Source organism: Oncorhynchus keta, chromosome 6, assembly GCF_023373465.1.
Source record: "Oncorhynchus keta strain PuntledgeMale-10-30-2019 chromosome 6, Oket_V2, whole genome shotgun sequence".
Taxonomy (NCBI): Eukaryota; Metazoa; Chordata; class Actinopteri; order Salmoniformes; family Salmonidae; genus Oncorhynchus; species Oncorhynchus keta.
In genome coordinates, this window is record NC_068426.1 from 14135282 (window position 1) to 14158698 (window position 23417).

General features: G+C 41.9%; 1 protein-coding gene and 1 long non-coding RNA gene across 2 annotated transcripts; both read left to right on the plus strand.

The window, feature by feature from the left end:
• Positions 1–1652: 1652 nt before the first annotated feature.
• LOC127930717 (uncharacterized) lies at positions 1653–19614 on the plus strand. Its single transcript, XR_008139036.1, has 16 exons — positions 1653–2671; positions 2877–2917; positions 3610–4306; positions 4582–4786; positions 4912–5321; positions 5689–5934; positions 6140–6221; positions 7486–7567; positions 8625–9771; positions 10220–10506; positions 10917–11162; positions 11368–11613; positions 13447–13651; positions 15328–15532; positions 15738–15983; positions 17817–19614. It is a non-coding gene; the product is annotated as an uncharacterized LOC127930717 (long non-coding RNA).
• Positions 19615–19702: 88 nt separating this feature from the next.
• Positions 19703–23210, plus strand: LOC127930716 (antho-RFamide neuropeptides type 1-like). Its single transcript, XM_052520811.1, has one exon. It carries the CDS (start codon positions 22169–22171, stop codon positions 22811–22813), a length of 645 nt encoding a protein of 214 aa, XP_052376771.1. The 5' UTR covers positions 19703–22168; the 3' UTR covers positions 22814–23210.
• The last annotated feature ends 207 nt before the right edge of the window (positions 23211–23417 follow it).

Below are 23417 nucleotides of genomic sequence, written 5' to 3' on the forward strand. Positions count from 1 at the left end.
AGGGGGAGCGAGGAGAGGAAGGGAGGGCAGCAGAGGAAGGCTGAGGGAGGGGGAGCGAGAGAGAGGAAGGGAGGGCAGCAGAGGAAGGCTGAGGGAGGGGGGGAGCGGAGAGAATGGAGGGCAGCAGAGGAAAGGCTGAGGTGGCGGGGGAGTGAAACAACGAAGGAAATGAAAAACAACAAATGAAAAGGAAATCCTTTAAAGCTCGTTTAGGCCTCTCTCTTTCATGCCACACCGCTATCAAGTGTTCACTTCAAATCTTCTTTGGCCATAGAACTGAATGGCTGGGCTGCATACAGAACTTCTACACGTGTGTCTGACTTTTATGAGGTGGGGTTAGTCAGAGATGGGCGCATGCGTGACTGAGTCTGTGTGTGTGTGTGGTTATGTGTGTGTTGGAGAGAATGTGGTGTGGGCGACCATGTGTCTGACCAATCTATATGTGTTGTAAAATGAACGTGTGTGTGTATGCGTGAGTGTGTATGCGTGAGTGTGTATGCGTGAGTGTGTATGCGTGAGTGTGTATGCGTGAGTGTATATGCGTGAGTGTATATGCGTGAGTGTATATGCGTGAGTGTATATGCGTGAGTGTATATGCGTGAGTGTATATGCGTGAGTGTATATGCGTGAGTGTGTATGTGTGAGTGTGTATGTGTGAGTGTGTATGTGTGAGTGTGTATGTGTGAGTGTGTATGTGTGAGTGTGTATGTGTGAGTGTGTATGTGTGTGTGTATATGTGTGTGTGTATATGTGTGAGTGTGTATGTGTGAGTGTGTATGTGTGTACACATCTGTGTTCCCCGGGGACGGCTCTAAAAATACTCTGCTCCTCAAGCCTTGTGGTGTCTGTCTGCTCTCCATCGTTGTCCCTGCAGCCCTCCTCTGCTCCTCAAGCCTTGTGGTGTCTGTCTGCTCTCCATCGTTGTCCCTGCAGCCCTCCTCCTCTCCTCTGCTCCTCAAGCCTTGTGGTGTCTGTCTGCTCTCCATCGTTGGCCCTGCAGCCCTCCTCCTCTCCTCTGCTCCTCAAGCCTTGTGGTGTCTGTCTGCTCTCCATCGTTGGCCCTGCAGCCCTCCTCCTCTCCTCTGCTCCTCAGCTCCCATCCCGCCATCCCTCAATTACACCCCCTCACAAACACTGTGGCCTCTCTCTCACAAACGCACACACTACACCCAGCTGCGTCCCTGCTCCACTTCCTCTGAGGATGGCCTCCAGTCTGGCAGACCACAGCCCAGAAAGAACGAGTTGGAGAGAAAGGGAGAGTAGGAAAAGAGGGAGGAAGAGGGGTAGAGAGAACGGGAGAAAGGGAAAGCACAGAAATAGGTGGAGATGGAATCAGGGAGAATATCCCATGAATAATAGGTGAGGAGATGGAATCAGGGACAATGTTCTGTGAATAATAGGTGAGGAGATGGAATCAGGGACAATGTTCTGTGAATAATAGGTGAGGAGATGGAATCAGGGACAATGTTCTGTGAATAATAGGTGAGGAGATGGAATCAGGGACAATATCCCATGAATAATAGGTGAGGAGATGGAATCAGGGACAATATTCTGTGAATAATAGGTGAGGAGATGGAATCAGGGAGAATATCCCATGAATAATAGGTGAGGAGATGGAATCAGGGACAATATTCTGTGAATAATAGGTGAGGAGATGGAATCAGGGACAATGTTCTGTGAATAATAGGTGAGGAGATGGAATCAGGGACAATGTTCTGTGAATAATAGGTGAGGAGATGGAATCAGGGACAATGTTCTGTGAATAATAGGTGAGGAGATGGAATCAGGGACAATGTTCTGTGAATAATAGGTGAGGAGATGGAATCAGGGACAATGTTCTGTGAATAATAGGTGAGGAGATGGAATCAGGGAGAATATCCCATGAATAATAGGTGAGGAGATGGAATCAGGGAGAATATCCCATGAATAATAGGTGAGGAGATGGAATCAGGGAGAATATCCCATGAATAATAGGTGAGGAGATGGAATCAGGGAGAATATCCCATGAATAATAGGTGAGGAGATGGAATCAGGGAGAATATTCTGTGAATAATAGGTGAGGAGATGGAATCAGGGAGAATATCCCATGAATAATAGGTGAGGAGATGGAATCAGGGAGAATATCCCATGAATAATAGGTGAGGAGATGGAATCAGGGAGAATATCCCATGAATAATAGGTGAGGAGATGGAATCAGGGACAATATTCTGTGAATAATAGGTGAGGAGATGGAATCAGGGAGAATATCCCATGAATAATAGGTGAGGAGATGGAATCAGGGAGAATATTCTGTGAATAATAGGTGAGGAGATGGAATCAGGGAGAATATCCCATGAATAATAGGTGAGGAGATGGAATCAGGGAGAATATTCTGTGAATAATAGGTGAGGAGATGGAATCAGGGAGAATATTCTGTGAAAAATAGGTGAGGAGATGGAATCAGGGAGAATATCCCATGAATAATAGGTGAGGAGATGGAATCAGGGAGAATATCCCATGAATAATAGGTGAGGAGATGGAATCAGGGACAATGTTCTGTGAATAATAGGTGAGGAGATGGAATCAGGGAGAATATTCTGTGAAAAATAGGTGAGGAGATGGAATCAGGGACAATGTTCTGTGAATAATAGGTGAGGAGATGGAATCAGGGAGAATATCCCATGAATAATAGGTGAGGAGATGGAATCAGGGAGAATATTCTGTGAATAATAGGTGAGGAGATGGAATCAGGGACAATGTTCTGTGAATAATAGGTGAGGAGATGGAATCAGGGAGAATATTCTGTGAATAATAGGTGAGGAGATGGAATCAGGGAGAATATTCTGTGAATAATAGGTGAGGAGATGGAATCAGGGAGAATATTCTGTGAATAATAGGTGAGGAGATGGAATCAGGGAGAATGTTCTGTGAATAATAGGTGAGGAGATGGAATCAGGGAGAATATTCTGTGAATAATAGGTGAGGAGATGGAATCAGGGAGAATGTTCTGTGAATAATAGGTGAGGAGATGGAATCAGGGACAATGTTCTGTGAATAATAGGTGAGGAGATGGAATCAGGGACAATGTTCTGTGAATAATAGGTGAGGAGATGGAATCAGGAGAATATCCCATGAATAATAGGTGAGGAGATGGAATCAGGGACAATGTTCTGTGAATAATAGGTGAGGAGATGGAATCAGGGACAATATCCCATGAATAATAGGTGAGGAGATGGAATCAGGGAGAATATCCCATGAATAATAGGTGAGGAGATGGAATCAGGAGAATATCCCATGAATAATAGGTGAGGAGATGGAATCAGGGAGAATATCCCATGAATAATAGGTGAGGAGATGGAATCAGGGAGAATATCCCATGAATAATAGGTGAGGAGATGGAATCAGGAGAATATCCCATGAATAATAGGTGAGGAGATGGAATCAGGAGAATATCCCATGAATAATAGGTGAGGAGATGGAATCAGGGACAATATTCTGTGAATAATAGGTGAGGAGATGGAATCAGGGAGAATATCCCATGAATAATAGGTGAGGAGATGGAATCAGGGACAATGTTCCATGAATAATAGGTGAGGAGATGGAATCAGGAGAATATCCCATGAATAATAGGTGAGGAGATGGAATCAGGGAGAATATTCTGTGAATAATAGGTGAGGAGATGGAATCAGGGACAATGTTCTGTGAATAATAGGTGAGGAGATGGAATCAGGGAGAATATCCCATGAATAATAGGTGAGGAGATGGAATCAGGGAGAATATCCCATGAATAATAGGTGAGGAGATGGAATCAGGGAGAATATCCCATGAATAATAGGTGAGGAGATGGAATCAGGGAGAATATCCCATGAATAATAGGTGAGGAGATGGAATCAGGGAGAATATCCCATGAATAATAGGTGAGGAGATGGAATCAGGGAGAATATCCCATGAATAATAGGTGAGGAGATGGAATCAGGGAGAATATTCTGTGAATAATAGGTGAGGAGATGGAATCAGGGAGAATATCCCATGAATAATAGGTGAGGAGATGGAATCAGGGAGAATATCCCATGAATAATAGGTGAGGAGATGGAATCAGGGAGAATATCCCATGAATAATAGGTGAGGAGATGGAATCAGGGAGAATATTCTGTGAATAATAGGTGAGGAGATGGAATCAGGGAGAATATCCCATGAATAATAGGTGAGGAGATGGAATCAGGGAGAATATTCTGTGAATAATAGGTGAGGAGATGGAATCAGGGAGAATATTCTGTGAAAAATAGGTGAGGAGATGGAATCAGGGAGAATATCCCATGAATAATAGGTGAGGAGATGGAATCAGGAGAATATCCCATGAATAATAGGTGAGGAGATGGAATCAGGGACAATGTTCTGTGAATAATAGGTGAGAGATGGAATGGAATATTCTGTGAAAAAGGAGGAATGGAATCAGGGACAATGTTCTGTGAATAATAGGTGAGGAGATGGAATCAGGGAGAATATCCCATGAATAATAGGTGAGGAGATGGAATCAGGGAGAATATTCTGTGAATAATAGGCGAGGAGATGGAATCAGGGACAATGTTCTGTGAATAATAGGTGAGGAGATGGAATCAGGGACAATGTTCTGTGAATAATAGGTGAGGAGATGGAATCAGGGAGAATATTCTGTGAATAATAGGTGAGGAGATGGAATCAGGGAGAATATTCTGTGAAAAATAGGTGAGGAGATGGAATCAGGGAGAATATCCCATGAATAATAGGTGAGGAGATGGAATCAGGGACAATGTTCTGTGAATAATAGGTGAGGAGATGGAATCAGGGACAATGTTCTGTGAATAATAGGTGAGGAGATGGAATCATGGGGAGAATATCCCATGAATAATAGGTGAGGAGATGGAATCAGGGACAATATCCCATGAATAATAGGTGAGGAGATGGAATCAGGGACAATGTTCTGTGAATAATAGGTGAGGAGATGGAATCAGGGAGAATATCCCATGAATAATAGGTGAGGAGATGGAATCAGGGAGAATATCCCATGAATAATAGGTGAGGAGATGGAATCAGGGAGAATATTCTGTGAATAATAGGTGAGGAGATGGAATCAGGGAGAATATTCTGTGAATAATAGGTGAGGAGATGGAATCAGGGAGAATATCCCATGAATAATAGGTGAGGAGATGGAATCAGGGAGAATATCCCATGAATAATAGGTGAGGAGATGGAATCAGGGACAATATTCTGTGAATAATAGGTGAGGAGATGGAATCAGGGACAATATTCTGTGAATAATAGGTGAGGAGATGGAATCAGGGAGAATATCCCATGAATAATAGGTGAGGAGATGGAATCAGGGAGAATATCCCATGAATAATAGGTGAGGAGATGGAATCAGGGACAATGTTCTGTGAATAATAGGAGAGGAGATGGAATCAGGGAGAATATCCCATGAATAATAGGTGAGGAGATGGAATCAGGGAGAATATCCCATGAATAATAGGTGAGGAGATGGAATCAGGGAGAATATCCCATGAATAATAGGTGAGGAGATGGAATCAGGGAGAATATCCCATGAATAATAGGTGAGGAGATGGAATCAGGGAGAATATCCCATGAATAATAGGTGAGAGATGGAATCAGGAGAATATCCCATGAATAATAGGTGAGGAGATGGAATCAGGGACAATATCCCATGAATAATAGGTGAGGAGATGGAATCAGGGAGAATATCCCATGAATAATAGGTGAGGAGATGGAATCAGGGACAATGTTCTGTGAATAATAGGTGAGGAGATGGAATCAGGGAGAATATCCCATGAATAATAGGTGAGGAGATGGAATCAGGGAGAATATCCCATGAATAATAGGTGAGGAGATGGAATCAGGGAGAATATCCCATGAATAATAGGTGAGGAGATGGAATCAGGGACAATATCCCATGAATAATAGGTGAGGAGATGGAATCAGGGACAATATCCCATGAATAATAGGTGAGGAGATGGAATCAGGGAGAATATCCCATGAATAATAGGTGAGGAGATGGAATCAGGGACAATGTTCTGTGAATAATAGGTGAGGAGATGGAATCAGGGAGAATATCCCATGAATAATAGGTGAGGAGATGGAATCAGGGACAATGTTCTGTGAATAATAGGTGAGGAGATGGAATCAGGGAGAATATCCCATGAATAATAGGTGAGGAGATGGAATCAGGGACAATATCCCATGAATAATAGGTGAGGAGATGGAATCAGGGAGAATATCCCATGAATAATAGGTGAGGAGATGGAATCAGGGACAATATCCCATGAATAATAGGTGAGGAGATGGAATCAGGGAGAATATCCCATGAATAATAGGTGAGGAGATGGAATCAGGGACAATATCCCATGAATAATAGGTGAGGAGATGGAATCAGGAGAATATCCCATGAATAATAGGTGAGGAGATGGAATCAGGAGAATATCCCATGAATAATAGGTGAGGAGATGGAATCAGGGAGAATATTCCATGAATAATAGGTGAGGAGATGGAATCAGGAGAATATCCCATGAATAATAGGTGAGGAGATGGAATCAGGGAGAATATCCCATGAATAATAGGTGAGGAGATGGAATCAGGGAGAATATCCCATGAATAATAGGTGAGGAGATGGAATCAGGAGAATATCCCATGAATAATAGGTGAGGAGATGGAATCAGGAGAATATCCCATGAATAATAGGTGAGGAGATGGAATCAGGGAGAATATCCCATGAATAATAGGTGAGGAGATGGAATCAGGGAGAATATCCCATGAATAATAGGTGAGGAGATGGAATCAGGGAGAATATCCCATGAATAATAGGTGAGGAGATGGAATCAGGGAGAATATCCCATGAATAATAGGTGAGGAGATGGAATCAGGGAGAATATCCCATGAATAATAGGTGAGGAGATGGAATCAGGGAGAATATCCCATGAATAATAGGTGAGGAGATGGAATCAGGGAGAATATCCCATGAATAATAGGTGAGGAGATGGAATCAGGGAGAATATCCCATGAATAATAGGTGAGGAGATGGAATCAGGGACAATATCCCATGAATAATAGGTGAGGAGATGGAATCAGGGAGAATATCCCATGAATAATAGGTGAGGAGATGGAATCAGGGAGAATATCCCATGAATAATAGGTGAGGAGATGGAATCAGGAGAATATCCCATGAATAATAGGTGAGGAGATGGAATCAGGAGAATATCCCATGAATAATAGGTGAGGAGATGGAATCAGGGAGAATATCCCATGAATAATAGGTGAGGAGATGGAATCAGGTAGAATATCCCATGAATAATAGGTGAGGAGATGGAATCAGGTAGAATATCCCATGAATAATAGGTGAGGAGATGGAATCAGGGAGAATATCCCATGAATAATAGGTGAGGAGATGGAATCAGGGAGAATATTCTGTGAAAAATAGGTGAGGAGATGGAATCAGAGAGAATATCCCATGAATAATAGGTGAGGAGATGGAATCAGGGAGAATATTCTGTGAATAATAGGTGAGGAGATGGAATCAGGGAGAATATTCTGTGAAAAATAGGTGAGGAGATGGAATCAGGGACAATATTCTGTGAAAAATAGGTGAGGAGATGGAATCAGGGAGAATATTCTGTGAATAATAGGTGAGGAGATGGAATCAGGGACAATATTCTGTGAAGAATAGGTGAGGAGATGGAATCAGGGAGAATATTCTGTGAATAATAGGTGAGGAGATGGAATCAGGGAGAATATTCTGTGAATAATAGGTGAGGAGATGGAATCAGGGACAATGTTCTGTGAATAATAGGTGAGGAGATGGAATCAGGGACAATGTTCTGTGAATAATAGGTGAGGAGATGGAATCAGGGAGAATATTCTGTGAATAATAGGTGAGGAGATGGAATCAGGGAGAATATCCCATGAATAATAGGTGAGGAGATGGAATCAGGGACAATGTTCTGTGAATAATAGGTGAGGAGATGGAATCAGGGACAATATTCTGTGAATAATAGGTGAGGAGATGGAATCAGGGACAATGTTCTGTGAATAATAGGTGAGGAGATGGAATCAGGGAGAATATTCTGTGAAAATAGGTGAGGAGATGGAATCAGGGACAATGTTCTGTGAATAATAGGTGAGGAGATGGAATCAGGGACAATGTTCTGTGAAAATAGGTGAGGAGATGGAATCAGGGAGAATATTCTGTGAAAATAGGTGAGGAGATGGAATCAGGGACAATGTTCTGTGAATAATAGGTGAGGAGATGGAATCAGGGAGAATATTCTGTGAATAATAGGTGAGGAGATGGAATCAGGGAGAATATCCCATGAATAATAGGTGAGGAGATGGAATCAGGGACAATGTTCTGTGAATAATAGGTGAGGAGATGGAATCAGGGACAATGTTCTGTGAATAATAGGTGAGGAGATGGAATCAGGAGAATATCCCATGAATAATAGGTGAGGAGATGGAATCAGGGACAATATCCCATGAATAATAGGTGAGGAGATGGAATCAGGGAGAATATCCCATGAATAATAGGTGAGGAGATGGAATCAGGGACAAGGTGAATAATAGGTGAGGAGATGGAATCAGGGAGAATATCCCATGAATAATAGGTGAGGAGATGGAATCAGGGACAATGTTCTGTGAATAATAGGTGAGGAGATGGAATCAGGGAGAATATCCCATGAATAATAGGTGAGGAGATGGAATCAGGGAGAATATCCCATGAATAATAGGTGAGGAGATGGAATCAGGGAGAATATCCCATGAATAATAGGTGAGGAGATGGAATCAGGGAGAATATCCCATGAATAATAGGTGAGGAGATGGAATCAGGGAGAATATCCCATGAATAATAGGTGAGGAGATGGAATCAGGTAGAATATCCCATGAATAATAGGTGAGGAGATGGAATCAGGGAGAATATCCCATGAATAATAGGTGAGGAGATGGAATCAGGGAGAATATCCCATGAATAATAGGTGAGGAGATGGAATCAGGGAGAATATCCCATGAATAATAGGTGAGGAGATGGAATCAGGGAGAATATCCCATGAATAATAGGTGAGGAGATGGAATCAGGGAGAATATCCCATGAATAATAGGTGAGGAGATGGAATCAGGGAGAATATCCCATGAATAATAGGTGAGGAGATGGAATCAGGAGAATATCCCATGAATAATAGGTGAGGAGATGGAATCAGGGAGAATATCCCATGAATAATAGGTGAGGAGATGGAATCAGGGAGAATATCCCATGAATAATAGGTGAGGAGATGGAATCAGGGAGAATATCCCATGAATAATAGGTGAGGAGATGGAATCAGGGAGAATATCCCATGAATAATAGGTGAGGAGATGGAATCAGGGAGAATATCCCATGAATAATAGGTGAGGAGATGGAATCAGGGACAATATCCCATGAATAATAGGTGAGGAGATGGAATCAGGGAGAATATCCCATGAATAATAGGTGAGGAGATGGAATCAGGGAGAATATCCCATGAATAATAGGTGAGGAGATGGAATCAGGGAGAATATCCCATGAATAATAGGTGAGGAGATGGAATCAGGGAGAATATCCCATGAATAATAGGTGAGGAGATGGAATCAGGGAGAATATCCCATGAATAATAGGTGAGGAGATGGAATCAGGTAGAATATCCCATGAATAATAGGTGAGGAGATGGAATCAGGGAGAATATCCCATGAATAATAGGTGAGGAGATGGAATCAGGGAGAATATTCTGTGAAAAATAGGTGAGGAGATGGAATCAGAGAGAATATCCCATGAATAATAGGTGAGGAGATGGAATCAGGAGAATATTCTGTGAATAATAGGTGAGGAGATGGAATCAGGGAGAATATTCTGTGAAAATAGGTGAGGAGATGGAATCAGGGACAATATTCTGTGAAAATAGGTGAGGAGATGGAATCAGGGAGAATATTCTGTGAATAATAGGTGAGGAGATGGAATCAGGGACAATATTCTGTGAATAATAGGTGAGGAGATGGAATCAGGGAGAATATTCTGTGAATAATAGGTGAGGAGATGGAATCAGGGAGAATATTCTGTGAATAATAGGTGAGGAGATGGAATCAGGGACAATGTTCTGTGAATAATAGGTGAGGAGATGGAATCAGGGACAATGTTCTGTGAATAATAGGTGAGGAGATGGAATCAGGGAGAATATTCTGTGAATAATAGGTGAGGAGATGGAATCAGGGAGAATATCCCATGAATAATAGGTGAGGAGATGGAATCAGGGACAATGTTCTGTGAATAATAGGTGAGGAGATGGAATCAGGGACAATGTTCTGTGAATAATAGGTGAGGAGATGGAATCAGGGACAATGTTCTGTGAATAATAGGTGAGGAGATGGAATCAGGGAGAATATTCTGTGAAAAATAGGTGAGGAGATGGAATCAGGGACAATGTTCTGTGAATAATAGGTGAGGAGATGGAATCAGGGACAATGTTCTGTGAAAAATAGGTGAGGAGATGGAATCAGGGAGAATATTCTGTGAAAAATAGGTGAGGAGATGGAATCAGGGACAATGTTCTGTGAATAATAGGTGAGGAGATGGAATCAGGGAGAATATTCTGTGAATAATAGGTGAGGAGATGGAATCAGGGAGAATATCCCATGAATAATAGGTGAGGAGATGGAATCAGGGACAATGTTCTGTGAATAATAGGTGAGGAGATGGAATCAGGGACAATGTTCTGTGAATAATAGGTGAGGAGATGGAATCAGGGAGAATATCCCATGAATAATAGGTGAGGAGATGGAATCAGGGACAATATCCCATGAATAATAGGTGAGGAGATGGAATCAGGGACAATGTTCTGTGAATAATAGGTGAGGAGATGGAATCAGGGACAATATTCTGTGAATAATAGGTGAGGAGATGGAATCAGGGAGAATATCCCATGAATAATAGGTGAGGAGATGGAATCAGGGACAATGTTCTGTGAATAATAGGTGAGGAGATGGAATCAGGGAGAATATTCTGTGAATAATAGGTGAGGAGATGGAATCAGGGAGAATATCCCATGAATAATAGGTGAGGAGATGGAATCAGGGAGAATATTCTGTGAATAATAGGTGAGGAGATGGAATCAGGGAGAATATCCCATGAATAATAGGTGAGGAGATGGAATCAGGGAGAATATCCCATGAATAATAGGTGAGGAGATGGAATCAGGGACAATGTTCTGTGAATAATAGGTGAGGAGATGGAATCAGGGAGAATATTCTGTGAATAATAGGTGAGGAGATGGAATCAGGGAGAATATCCCATGAATAATAGGTGAGGAGATGGAATCAGGGACAATGTTCTGTGAATAATAGGTGAGGAGATGGAATCAGGGAGAATATTCTGTGAATAATAGGTGAGGAGATGGAATCAGGGAGAATATCCCATGAATAATAGGTGAGGAGATGGAATCAGGGAGAATATCCCATGAATAATAGGTGAGGAGATGGAATCAGGGACAATGTTCTGTGAATAATAGGTGAGGAGATGGAATCAGGGAGAATATCCCATGAATAATAGGTGAGGAGATGGAATCAGGGAGAATATCCCATGAATAATAGGTGAGGAGATGGAATCAGGGAGAATATTCTGTGAATAATAGGTGAGGAGATGGAATCAGGGAGAATATTCTGTGAATAATAGGTGAGGAGATGGAATCAGGGAGAATATTCTGTGAATAATAGGTGAGGAGATGGAATCAGGGAGAATATTCTGTGAATAATAGGTGAGGAGATGGAATCAGGGAGAATATCCCATGAATAATAGGTGAGGAGATGGAATCAGGGAGAATATCCCATGAATAATAGGTGAGGAGATGGAATCAGGGACAATGTTCTGTGAATAATAGGTGAGGAGATGGAATCAGGGAGAATATTCCATGAATAATAGGTGAGGAGATGGAATCAGGGAGAATATTCTGTGAATAATAGGTGAGGAGATGGAATCAGGGAGAATATTCTGTGAATAATAGGTGAGGAGATGGAATCAGGGACAATATCCCATGAATAATAGGTGAGGAGATGGAATCAGGGAGAATATTCTGTGAATAATAGGTGAGGAGATGGAATCAGGGAGAATATTCTGTGAATAATAGGTGAGGAGATGGAATCAGGGAGAATGTTCTGTGAATAATAGGTGAGGAGATGGAATCAGGGAGAATATTCTGTGAATAATAGGTGAGGAGATGGAATCAGGGAGAATGTTCTGTGAATAATAGGTGAGGAGATGGAATCAGGGAGAATATTCTGTGAATAATAGGTGAGGAGATGGAATCAGGGACAATGTTCTGTGAATAATAGGTGAGGAGATGGAATCAGGGACAATGTTCTGTGAATAATAGGTGAGGAGATGGAATCAGGGACAATATCCCATGAATAATAGGTGAGGAGATGGAATCAGGGACAATGTTCTGTGAATAATAGGTGAGGAGATGGAATCAGGGACAATGTTCTGTGAATAATAGGTGAGGAGATGGAATCAGGGACAATGTTCTGTGAATAATAGGTGAGGAGATGGAATCAGGGACAATGTTCTGTGAATAATAGGTGAGGAGATGGAATCAGGGAGAATGTTCTGTGAATAATAGGTGAGGAGATGGAATCAGGGACAATGTTCTGTGAATAATAGGTGAGGAGATGGAATCGGGGAGAATATCCCATGAATAATAGGTGAGGAGATGGAATCAGGGACAATATTCTGTGAATAATAGGTGAGGAGATGGAATCAGGGACAATATTCTGTGAATAATAGGTGAGGAGATGGAATCAGGGAGAATATCCCATGAATAATAGGTGAGGAGATGGAATCAGGGACAATGTTCTGTGAATAATAGGTGAGGAGATGGAATCAGAGTGAATAATAGGTGAGAGATGGAATCAGGGACAATGTTCTGTGAATAATAGGTGAGGAGATGGAATCAGGGACAATATTCTGTGAATAATAGGTGAGGAGATGGAATCAGGGAGAATATCCCATGAATAATAGGTGAGGAGATGGAATCAGGGACAATATTCTGTGAATAATAGGTGAGGAGATGGAATCAGGGACAATATTCTGTGAATAATAGGTGAGGAGATGGAATCAGGGAGAATATCCCATGAATAATAGGTGAGGAGATGGAATCAGGGACAATGTTCTGTGAATAATAGGTGAGGAGATGGAATCAGGGAGAATATTCTGTGAAAAATAGGTGAGGAGATGGAATCAGGGAGAATATCCCATGAATAATAGGTGAGGAGATGGAATCAGGGACAATGTTCTGTGAATAATAGGTGAGGAGATGGAATCAGGGAGAATATTCTGTGAAAAATAGGTGAGGAGATGGAATCAGGGAGAATATCCCATGAATAATAGGTGAGGAGATGGAATCAGGGACAATGTTCTGTGAATAATAGGTGAGGAGATGGAATCAGGGAGAATATTCTGTGAATAATAGGTGAGGAGATGGAATCAGGGAGAATATCCCATGAATAATAGGTGAGGAGATGGAATCAGGGACAATGTTCTGTGAATAATAGGTGAGGAGATGGAATCAGGGACAATGTTCTGTGAATAATAGGTGAGGAGATGGAATCGGGGAGAATATCCCATGAATAATAGGTGAGGAGATGGAATCAGGGAGAATATCCCATGAATAATAGGTGAGGAGATGGAATCAGGGACAATGTTCTGTGAATAATAGGTGAGGAGATGGAATCAGGGACAATGTTCTGTGAATAATAGGTGAGGAGATGGAATCAGGGACAATGTTCTGTGAATAATAGGTGAGGAGATGGAATCAGGGACAATGTTCTGTGAATAATAGGTGAGGAGATGGAATCAGGGAGAATATCCCATGAATAATAGGTGAGGAGATGGAATCAGGGACAATATTCTGTGAATAATAGGTGAGGAGATGGAATCAGGGACAATATTCTGTGAATAATAGGTGAGGAGATGGAATCAGGGAGAATATCCCATGAATAATAGGTGAGGAGATGGAATCAGGGACAATGTTCTGTGAATAATAGGTGAGGAGATGGAATCAGGGAGAATATCCCATGAATAATAGGTGAGGAGATGGAATCAGGGACAATATTCTGTGAATAATAGGTGAGGAGATGGAATCAGGGAGAATATCCCATGAATAATAGGTGAGGAGATGGAATCAGGGACAATATTCTGTGAATAATAGGTGAGGAGATGGAATCAGGGAGAATATCCCATGAATAATAGGTGAGGAGATGGAATCAGGGACAATGTTCTGTGAATAATAGGTGAGGAGATGGAATCAGGGACAATGTTCTGTGAATAATAGGTGAGGAGATGGAATCAGGAGAATATTCTGTGAATAATAGGTGAGGAGATGGAATCAGGGAGAATATCCCATGAATAATAGGTGAGGAGATGGAATCAGGGACAATGTTCTGTGAATAATAGGTGAGAGATGGAATCAGGGACAATGTTCTGTGAATAATAGGTGAGGAGATGGAATCAGGGACAATGTTCTGTGAATAATAGGTGAGGAGATGGAATCAGGGACAATATTCTGTGAATAATAGGTGAGGAGATGGAATCAGGGACAATGTTCTGTGAATAATAGGTGAGGAGATGGAATCAGGGACAATGTTCTGTGAATAATAGGTGAGGAGATGGAATCAGGGACAATGTTCTGTGAATAATAGGTGAGGAGATGGAATCAGGGAGAATATCCCATGAATAATAGGTGAGGAGATGGAATCAGGGACAATGTTCTGTGAATAATAGGTGAGGAGATGGAATCAGGGAGAATATCCCATGAATAATAGGTGAGGAGATGGAATCAGGGAGAATATCCCATGAATAATAGGTGAGGAGATGGAATCAGGGAGAATATTCATGAATAATAGGTGAGGAGATGGAATCAGGAGAATATCCCATGAATAATAGGTGAGGAGATGGAATCAGGGAGAATATCCCATGAATAATAGGTGAGGAGATGGAATCAGGGACAATGTTCTGTGAATAATAGGTGAGGAGATGGAATCAGGAGAATATCCCATGAATAATAGGTGAGGAGATGGAATCAGGGAGAATATCCCATGAATAATAGGTGAGGAGATGGAATCAGGGAGAATATCCCATGAATAATAGGTGAGGAGATGGAATCAGGGAGAATATCCCATGAATAATAGGTGAGGAGATGGAATCAGGGACAATGTTCTGTGAATAATAGGTGAGGAGATGGAATCAGGGAGAATATCCCATGAATAATAGGTGAGGAGATGGAATCAGGGACAATATTCTGTGAATAATAGGTGAGGAGATGGAATCAGGGAGAATATCCCATGAATAATAGGTGAGGAGATGGAATCAGGGACAATGTTCTGTGAATAATAGGTGAGGAGATGGAATCAGGGAGAATATCCCATGAATAATAGGTGAGGAGATGGAATCAGGGAGAATATCCCATGAATAATAGGTGAGGAGATGGAATCAGGGAGAATGTTCTGTGAATAATAGGTGAGGAGATGGAATCAGGGAGAATATTCTGTGAATAATAGGTGAGGAGATGGAATCAGGGAGATATCATGAATAATAGGTGAGGAGATGGAATCAGGGACAATATTCATGAATAATAGGTGAGGAGATGGAATCAGGGACAATATTCTGTGAATAATAGGTGAGAGAGATGGAATCAGGGGATGGAATATTCTGTGAATAATAGGTGAGGAGATGGAATCAGGGAGAATATTCTGTGAATAATAGGTGAGGAGATGGAATCAGGGACAATGTTCTGTGAATAATAGGTGAGGAGATGGAATCAGGGAGAATATCCCATGAATAATAGGTGAGGAGATGGAATCAGGGACAATGTTCTGTGAATAATAGGTGAGGAGATGGAATCAGGGACAATGTTCTGTGAATAATAGGTGAGGAGATGGAATCAGGGAGAATATCCCATGAATAATAGGTGAGGAGATGGAATCAGGGACAATGTTCTGTGAATAATAGGTGAGGAGATGGAATCAGGAGAATATCCCATGAATAATAGGTGAGGAGATGGAATCAGGGACAATGTTCTGTGAATAATAGGTGAGGAGATGGAATCAGGGACAATGTTCTGTGAATAATAGGTGAGGAGATGGAATCAGGGACAATGTTCTGTGAATAATAGGTGAGGAGATGGAATCAGGGACAATGTTCTGTGAATAATAGGTGAGGAGATGGAATCAGGGACAATGTTCTGTGAATAATAGGTGAGGAGATGGAATCAGGGAGAATATCCCATGAATAATAGGTGAGGAGATGGAATCAGGGATAATAGGTGAGGAGAGAATCAGGGGAATATTCTGTGAATAATAGGTGAGGAGATGGAATCAGGGATGGAATATCCCATGAATAATAGGTGAGGAGATGGAATCAGGGAGAATATCCCATGAATAATAGGTGAGGAGATGGAATCAGGGACAATGTTCTGTGAATAATAGGTGAGGAGATGGAATCAGGGAGAATATCCCATGAATAATAGGTGAGGAGATGGAATCAGGGAGAATATCCCATGAATAATAGGTGAGGAGATGGAATCAGGGAGATGAATCTGAGGAGATGGAATCAGGGAGAATATCCCATGAATAATAGGTGAGGAGATGGAATCAGGGACAATGTTCTGTGAATAATAGGTGAGGAGATGGAATCAGGGACAATGTTCTGTGAATAATAGGTGAGGAGATGGAATCAGGGACATGAATAATAGGTGAGGAGATTCAGGGTGAATAATAGGTGAGGAGATGGAATCAGGGAGAATATTCCATGAATAATAGGTGAGGAGATGGAATCAGGGACAATGTTCTGTGAATAATAGGTGAGGAGATGGAATGTTCTGTGAATAATAGGTGAGGAGATGGAATCAGGGAGAATATCCCATGAATAATAGGTGAGGAGATGGAATCAGGGAGAATATCCCATGAATAATAGGTGAGGAGATGGAATCAGGGAGAATATCCCTGTGAATAATAGGTGAATGGAATCAGGGAGGTGAGTGAGATGGAATCAGGGAGAATATCCCATGAATAATAGGTGAGGAGATGGAATCAGGGACAATGTTCTGTGAATAATAGGTGAATAGATGGAATCAGGAGATGGAATAGGTGAGAATGGAATCAATGTTCTGTGAAAAATAGGTGATGAATAATAGGTGAGGAGATGGAATCAGGGACAATATTCTGTGAATAATAGGTGAGGAGATGGAATCAGGGACAATATTCTGAATAATAGGTGAGGAGATGGAATCAGGGGTGAATAATAGGTGAGGAGATGGAATCAGGGACAATATTCTGTGAAAAATAGGTGAGGAGATGGAATCAGGGACAATGTTCTGTGAATAATAGGGAGGAGATGGAATCATAGGTGGAGAATGGAATCCCATGAATAATAGGTGAGGAGATGGAATCAGGGACAATGTTCTGTGAATAATAGGTGAGGAGATGGAATCAGGGACAATGTTCTGTGAATAATAGGTGAGGAGATGGAATCAGGGACAATGTTCTGTGAATAATAGGTGAGGAGATGGAATCAGGGACAATGTTCTGTGAATAATAGGTGAGGAGATGGAATCAGGGACAATGTTCTGTGAATAATAGGTGAGGAGATGGAATCAGGGACAATGTTCTGTGAATAATAGGTGAGGAGATGGAATCAGGGACAATGTTCTGTGAAAAATAGGTGAGGAGATGGAATCAGGGAGAATATTCTGTGAAAAATAGGTGAGGAGATGGAATCAGGGACAATGTTCTGTGAATAATAGGTGAGGAGATGGAATCAGGGAGAATATTCTGTGAAAAATAGGTGAGGAGAGAGAATCAGGGAGAATTTTCCATGAATAATCAGACTTCTATCATTAGCATTCCCAGTTACAGGGAGGCTTTGCAACTGACCAAGACATAGTAACTAACACACCAAGACATAGTAACCAAGACATAGTAACTAACACACCCAGACATAGTAAATAACACACCAAGACGTAGTAACACACCCAGACATAGTAACTAACACACCCAGACATAGTAACTAACACACCCAGACATAGTAACTAACACACCCAGATATAGTAACTAATACACCCAGACATAGTAAATAACACACCAAGACGTAGTAACTAACACACCAAGACGCAGTAACCAACACACCAAGACGTAGTAACCAACACACCAAGACGTAGTAACCAACACACCAAGACGTAGTAACCAACACACCAAGATGTAGTAACCAACACACCAAGACGTAGTAACCAACACACCAAGACGTAGTAACCAACACACCAAGACGTAGTAACCAACACACCAAGACGTAGTAACTAACACACCAAGACGTAGTAACCAACACACCAAGACGTAGTAACCAACACACCAAGATGTAGTAACCAACACACCAAGACGTAGTAACCAACACACCAAGACGTAGTAACCAACACACCAAGATGTAGTAACCAACACACCAAGACGTAGTAACCAACACACCAAGACGTAGTAACCAACACACCAAGACGTAGTAACCAACACACCAAGACGTAGTAACTAACACACCCAGACATAGTAAATAACACACCAAGACGTAGTAACACACCCAGACATAGTAACTAACACACCCAGACATAGTAACTAACACACCCAGACATAGTAACTAAAACACCCAGACATAGTAAATAACACACCAAGACGTAGTAACTAACACACCAAGACATAGTAACCAACACACCAAGACGTAGTAACCAACACACCAAGACGTAGTAACCAACACACCAAGACGTAGTAACCAACACACCAAGACGTAGTAACCAACACACCAAGACGTAGTAACCAACACACCAAGACGTAGTAACCAACACACCAAGACGTAGTAACCAACACACCAAGACGTAGTAAATAACACACCAAGACGTAGTAACCAACACACCAAGACGTAGTAACTAACACACCAAGACATAGTAACTAACACACCCAGACATAGTAACTAACACACCCAGACATAGTAAATAACACACCAAGACGTAGTAACCAACACACCAAAACGTAGTAACTAACACACCAAGACGTAGTAACTAACACACCAAGACGTAGTAAACAACACACCAAGACATAGTAACTAACACACCAAGACATAGTAACTAACACACCAAGATGTAGTAACCAACACACCAAGACGTAGTAACCAACACACCAAGATATAGTAACCAACACACCAATACATATTAAACCAAGACATAGTAACCAACACACCAAGACGTAGTAACCTACACACCAAGATGTAGTAACCAACACCCCAAAATGTAGTAACAAACACACCAAGAAGTAGTAACCAACACACCAAGAAGTAGTAACCAACACACCAAGACGTAGTAACCAACACACCAAGACGTAGTAACCAACACACCAAGACGTAGTAACCAACACACAAAGACGTAGTAGCCATAGTCCGCTTCAGCTCTATTAGTTGATGCAAGACACCTCTAACCGTTCATCTGTTTCTCTCTCTTTTTCTGTTTTTCTCTTTCCCTCTCTGTCTCCCCCCTGTCTCCCCGCCTGTCTGTCTGTCTCCCCCTGTCTCCCCCCTGTCTGTCCCCCTGTCTCCCCCTGTCCCCCTGTCTGTCTCCCCCCTGTCTGTCTGTCTGTCTGTCTGTCTGTCTGTCTGTCTGTCTGTCTGTCTGTCTGTCTGTCTGTCTGTCTGTGTCTCTTTCTCTCTTTCTTTCTGTCTCTTTCTTTCTGTCAATCTCTCTCTTTCTTTCTTTATTTTTTATTTTTTCTTCCTCTCTCTTTCTGTCTCTGTCTACCTCTCCCAGATATCCGTGTGATGGCAGCCTCTCGCAGGACCATGTCTGAGGATGTGGTGTCTGATGGGGGTGGGGACACCTGTACAGGGCGTGGCCGGGTGGCTCAGCTCATGAAGACCTTCAGTGTGACATGCCCCACCCCCTCCACACAGACCCCTCTCCCCCGCGGCAACAAGCCCTCCATCCCCACCAAACCCAGCCACCTGCGTCTCGTTGCCAGCCCCTCACTCAGGTAATCCACAGGACAGGACCAGATAACCAGGCCCACCGCCCTGTCCCCCATTCCATCCCCACCCAGGCCCCACTGGACATTGCTGGACATCCAGCCTGGGGCCTCAGCCACTGGGGACAGGCATGCAGGCCACATGAGTCTCTCAGGAACACAACCAAACGTTTGACTCGATTGCTATTACTCCAAAAGCAATGCAATGGTATAGAGATTTTAAAATGTTTACTTTTGTTTACTTTTTAAAAATGTTTACCATGTTTTATTTTAAATTGTACAGTACTGTAAATTCTCTCTGTGGGAAAGGCGAACCAATAGCGTTGATCGTAAACAGCATCTTCCTTTGTATCCTGCTTTTGCCTTTTTATATTCACAAAGGTATTTGGGTGGTTCCACTAATTAGATGCCTTTTGAGTAGTGTAACTGAGTTTTATTTCACCTCATTTTAACATTCCGTCAATGTTCAACTTAATAAAAAACATGTTTTCCCGTCTCAAGAGGTAAAAGAAAATGACTATAGTAAGGCCTATTAAGTGCTGAATAAAGTAACAGGATTGACGACTTCATCTTAAATCAGCCATAACTCCCCTCGTGACAGAGGGAATGGAAGCTTTTTGTGTGCAACAGGGACGGGCAATTGAATGCAAGCTTCACAATTTTATATTTTTGTTACCGTCCAATGCAGCTGTTTTTAATCTCAATATCAAATCATTTCTGGGTAACAGTGAAGTACCTTCATGTGATAGTTTTCAATTGAAATGGTCAACAAGAAAACAAAAATAGCTTCTTAGCAAAGAACAATTTCTCAAGCAAGAATTTTGCTGCAGGACTGTCTGGGAGTGGTCTGAGTAGGCTGGGGAGAATGTAAACCTAGCTGCAGAGAGGTTTGGAACTCTCTTTCTTATTGGTCTATTAACAAATTTACCGGTGATGTCACCAGGCAGGCCAGAACGTCATTCCACCAAAACAGGCCGACATTTCAGGTCTTTTTTTTTTCTTCAAACATTTCTTACACTAAAATGGCATTATCATCTTTTTCACAGTTTCACAGTATTATTCCAACCTCTAAGTGTGGAAATATATATAACATCACGTTTTGGACTAAATATGTATAGCCTGTCTGTCTATAGGTAACAGGGTTGATGCTCGACCTGCTCAGTTCTCCACCACAAAACAACAGAAAATGGCCAATGACTATTAGATGTTCAATGTTTCTTCAAAAAATTGTTTTTTAAATGAATAGTTTTAGCATATTAAAATGCGATTTCTGTTCATGTAACAGACTTGACCTTAAAATGGCCAGGTTTTCTTTACCTTTTAAAATGAATAACTAATCACATGAAATAAATAATCATCTTCAGAAATGACTTTATCAAAGCAACAAAATAACTAGGGCTTCACAAGGAAGGTGAAAATGTGGATACATCTTGGTTAAGTGGGTTAAAGTCTAGAAGTTACAATCAATCAAAGCAAGCAATGCCGGCGTAGAAGCACAGTGGCTAGAGGGTGCACAGAGAGACGTCAGAATGCAGAATGCAGAGAGCAATTTAGCAAGTCTTTATTCACATTGGATTTATTGAATTGTCCATGTGGTCTATATTAAAAGGCACTTCATTTAATATAACCGGCTTTTAAAGTTAATTATTTGTGCACAATTCCTTAAAATATCCCTTATTTCATGGAACAACCCTATCATTGACCATATCATACCATGTATTCATTCACCTGTTGATATTGTTTTTGAAATATTATCATTTACAAATCCTACTTCATTGATACACTTATCATACAATACATTCACAAAGCCTGTACAATGCTATCAAGGTCATAACCTGTACTTGTGATCTCCAAAAGGTATGACAAATGTAAACTTGAATGACATAGTACATGCAGTAATATGTGTTTCGTCATTATGAGGTGTTGGCTACTATATAGAGAGAAACTGTGCTAATGTTGACAGGGCCAAATAGTTCATACAGAGCTGTCATGACCAAGGAGATGGGTGGATTACAGTATGGACAGACCGGTAGAACAGGATCAGTGAGGTGGTTCCTCCTTGATCCCTGGGAACAGCACTCACCGCTCGCTTACTGCCACTTCTCCCATGACTTTAACCTGGCCAAAGCAGCACGGTGTGCGACTTACCTACCTGAGATGGAACAATGACTGTGTCAAATGCCTCCTCTCTGTGTCCCAGTGGACCAAACACTGGCAAGCCACACGGTCCATGCCAAATAATACTCCTCAGCTCTGGCAAGCCACACGGTCCATGCCAAATAATACTCCTCAGTTCTGGCAAGCCACACGGTCCATGCCAAATGATACCCCTCAGTTCTGGCAAGCCACACGGGCCATGCCAAATAATACTCCTCAGTTCTGGCAAGCCACACGGTCCATGCCAAATAATACTCCTCAGTTCTGGCAAGCCAAACGGGCCATGCTAAATAATACTCAGCTCTGGCAAGCCACACGGTCCATGCCAAATAATACTCCTCAGTTCTGGCAAGCCACACGGTCCATGCCAAATAATACTCCTCAGTTCTGGCAAGCCACACGGGCCATGCTAAATAATACTCAGCTCTGGCAAGCCACACGGTCCATGCCAAATAATACTCCTCAGTTCTGGCAAGCCAAACAGGCCATGCTAAATTATACTCAGCTCTGGCAAGCCACACGGTCCATACCAAATAATACTCCTCAGTTCTGGCAAGCCACACGGTCCATGCCAAATAATAATCCTCAGCTCTGACAAGCCACACGGTCCATGCTAAACAATAATCCTCAACTCTGGCAAGCCACACGGTCCATGCCAAATAATAATCCTCAACTCTGGCAAGCCACACGGTCCATGCTAAACAATAATCCTCAGCTCTGGCAAGCCACACGGTCCATGCCAAATAATAATCCTCAGCTCTGGCAAGCCACACGGTCCATGCCAAATAATAATCCTCAGCTCTGGCAAGCCACACGGTCCATGCCAAATAATAATCCTCAGATCTTTGTTATTATTCTCTCAGTTTTCTGATTGGTTGCACTCTTTGTTGTTTTTGACTGTGTCTTGTGTGATGAGTGCTGTCCTACAAGGTGTGTGCTGCACTTTGTGTGTGATCTCAATCACAGTAGAACAATAAAAATCATTTGACTCATCCAGGCGCTGGTGATGTATGTTTTCTCAGAAAATGTCTGTGTGTGTGTGTGTGTGTGTGTGTGTGTGTGTGTGTGTGTGTGTGTGTGTGTGTGTGTGTGTGTGTGTGTGTGTGTGTGTGTGTGTGTACTACAGAATTATCTCTCTTCGTCGACTTTATAACCACCATTTTATTGTGGCACAGAAATATATAGGAAATATCCACCCA

Bases quoted from the DNA above. Each gene is read 5' to 3' on its own strand.
- LOC127930716 (XM_052520811.1), top strand. From the start codon at position 22,169: ATGACTTTAACCTGGCCAAAGCAGCACGGTGTGCGACTTACCTACCTG.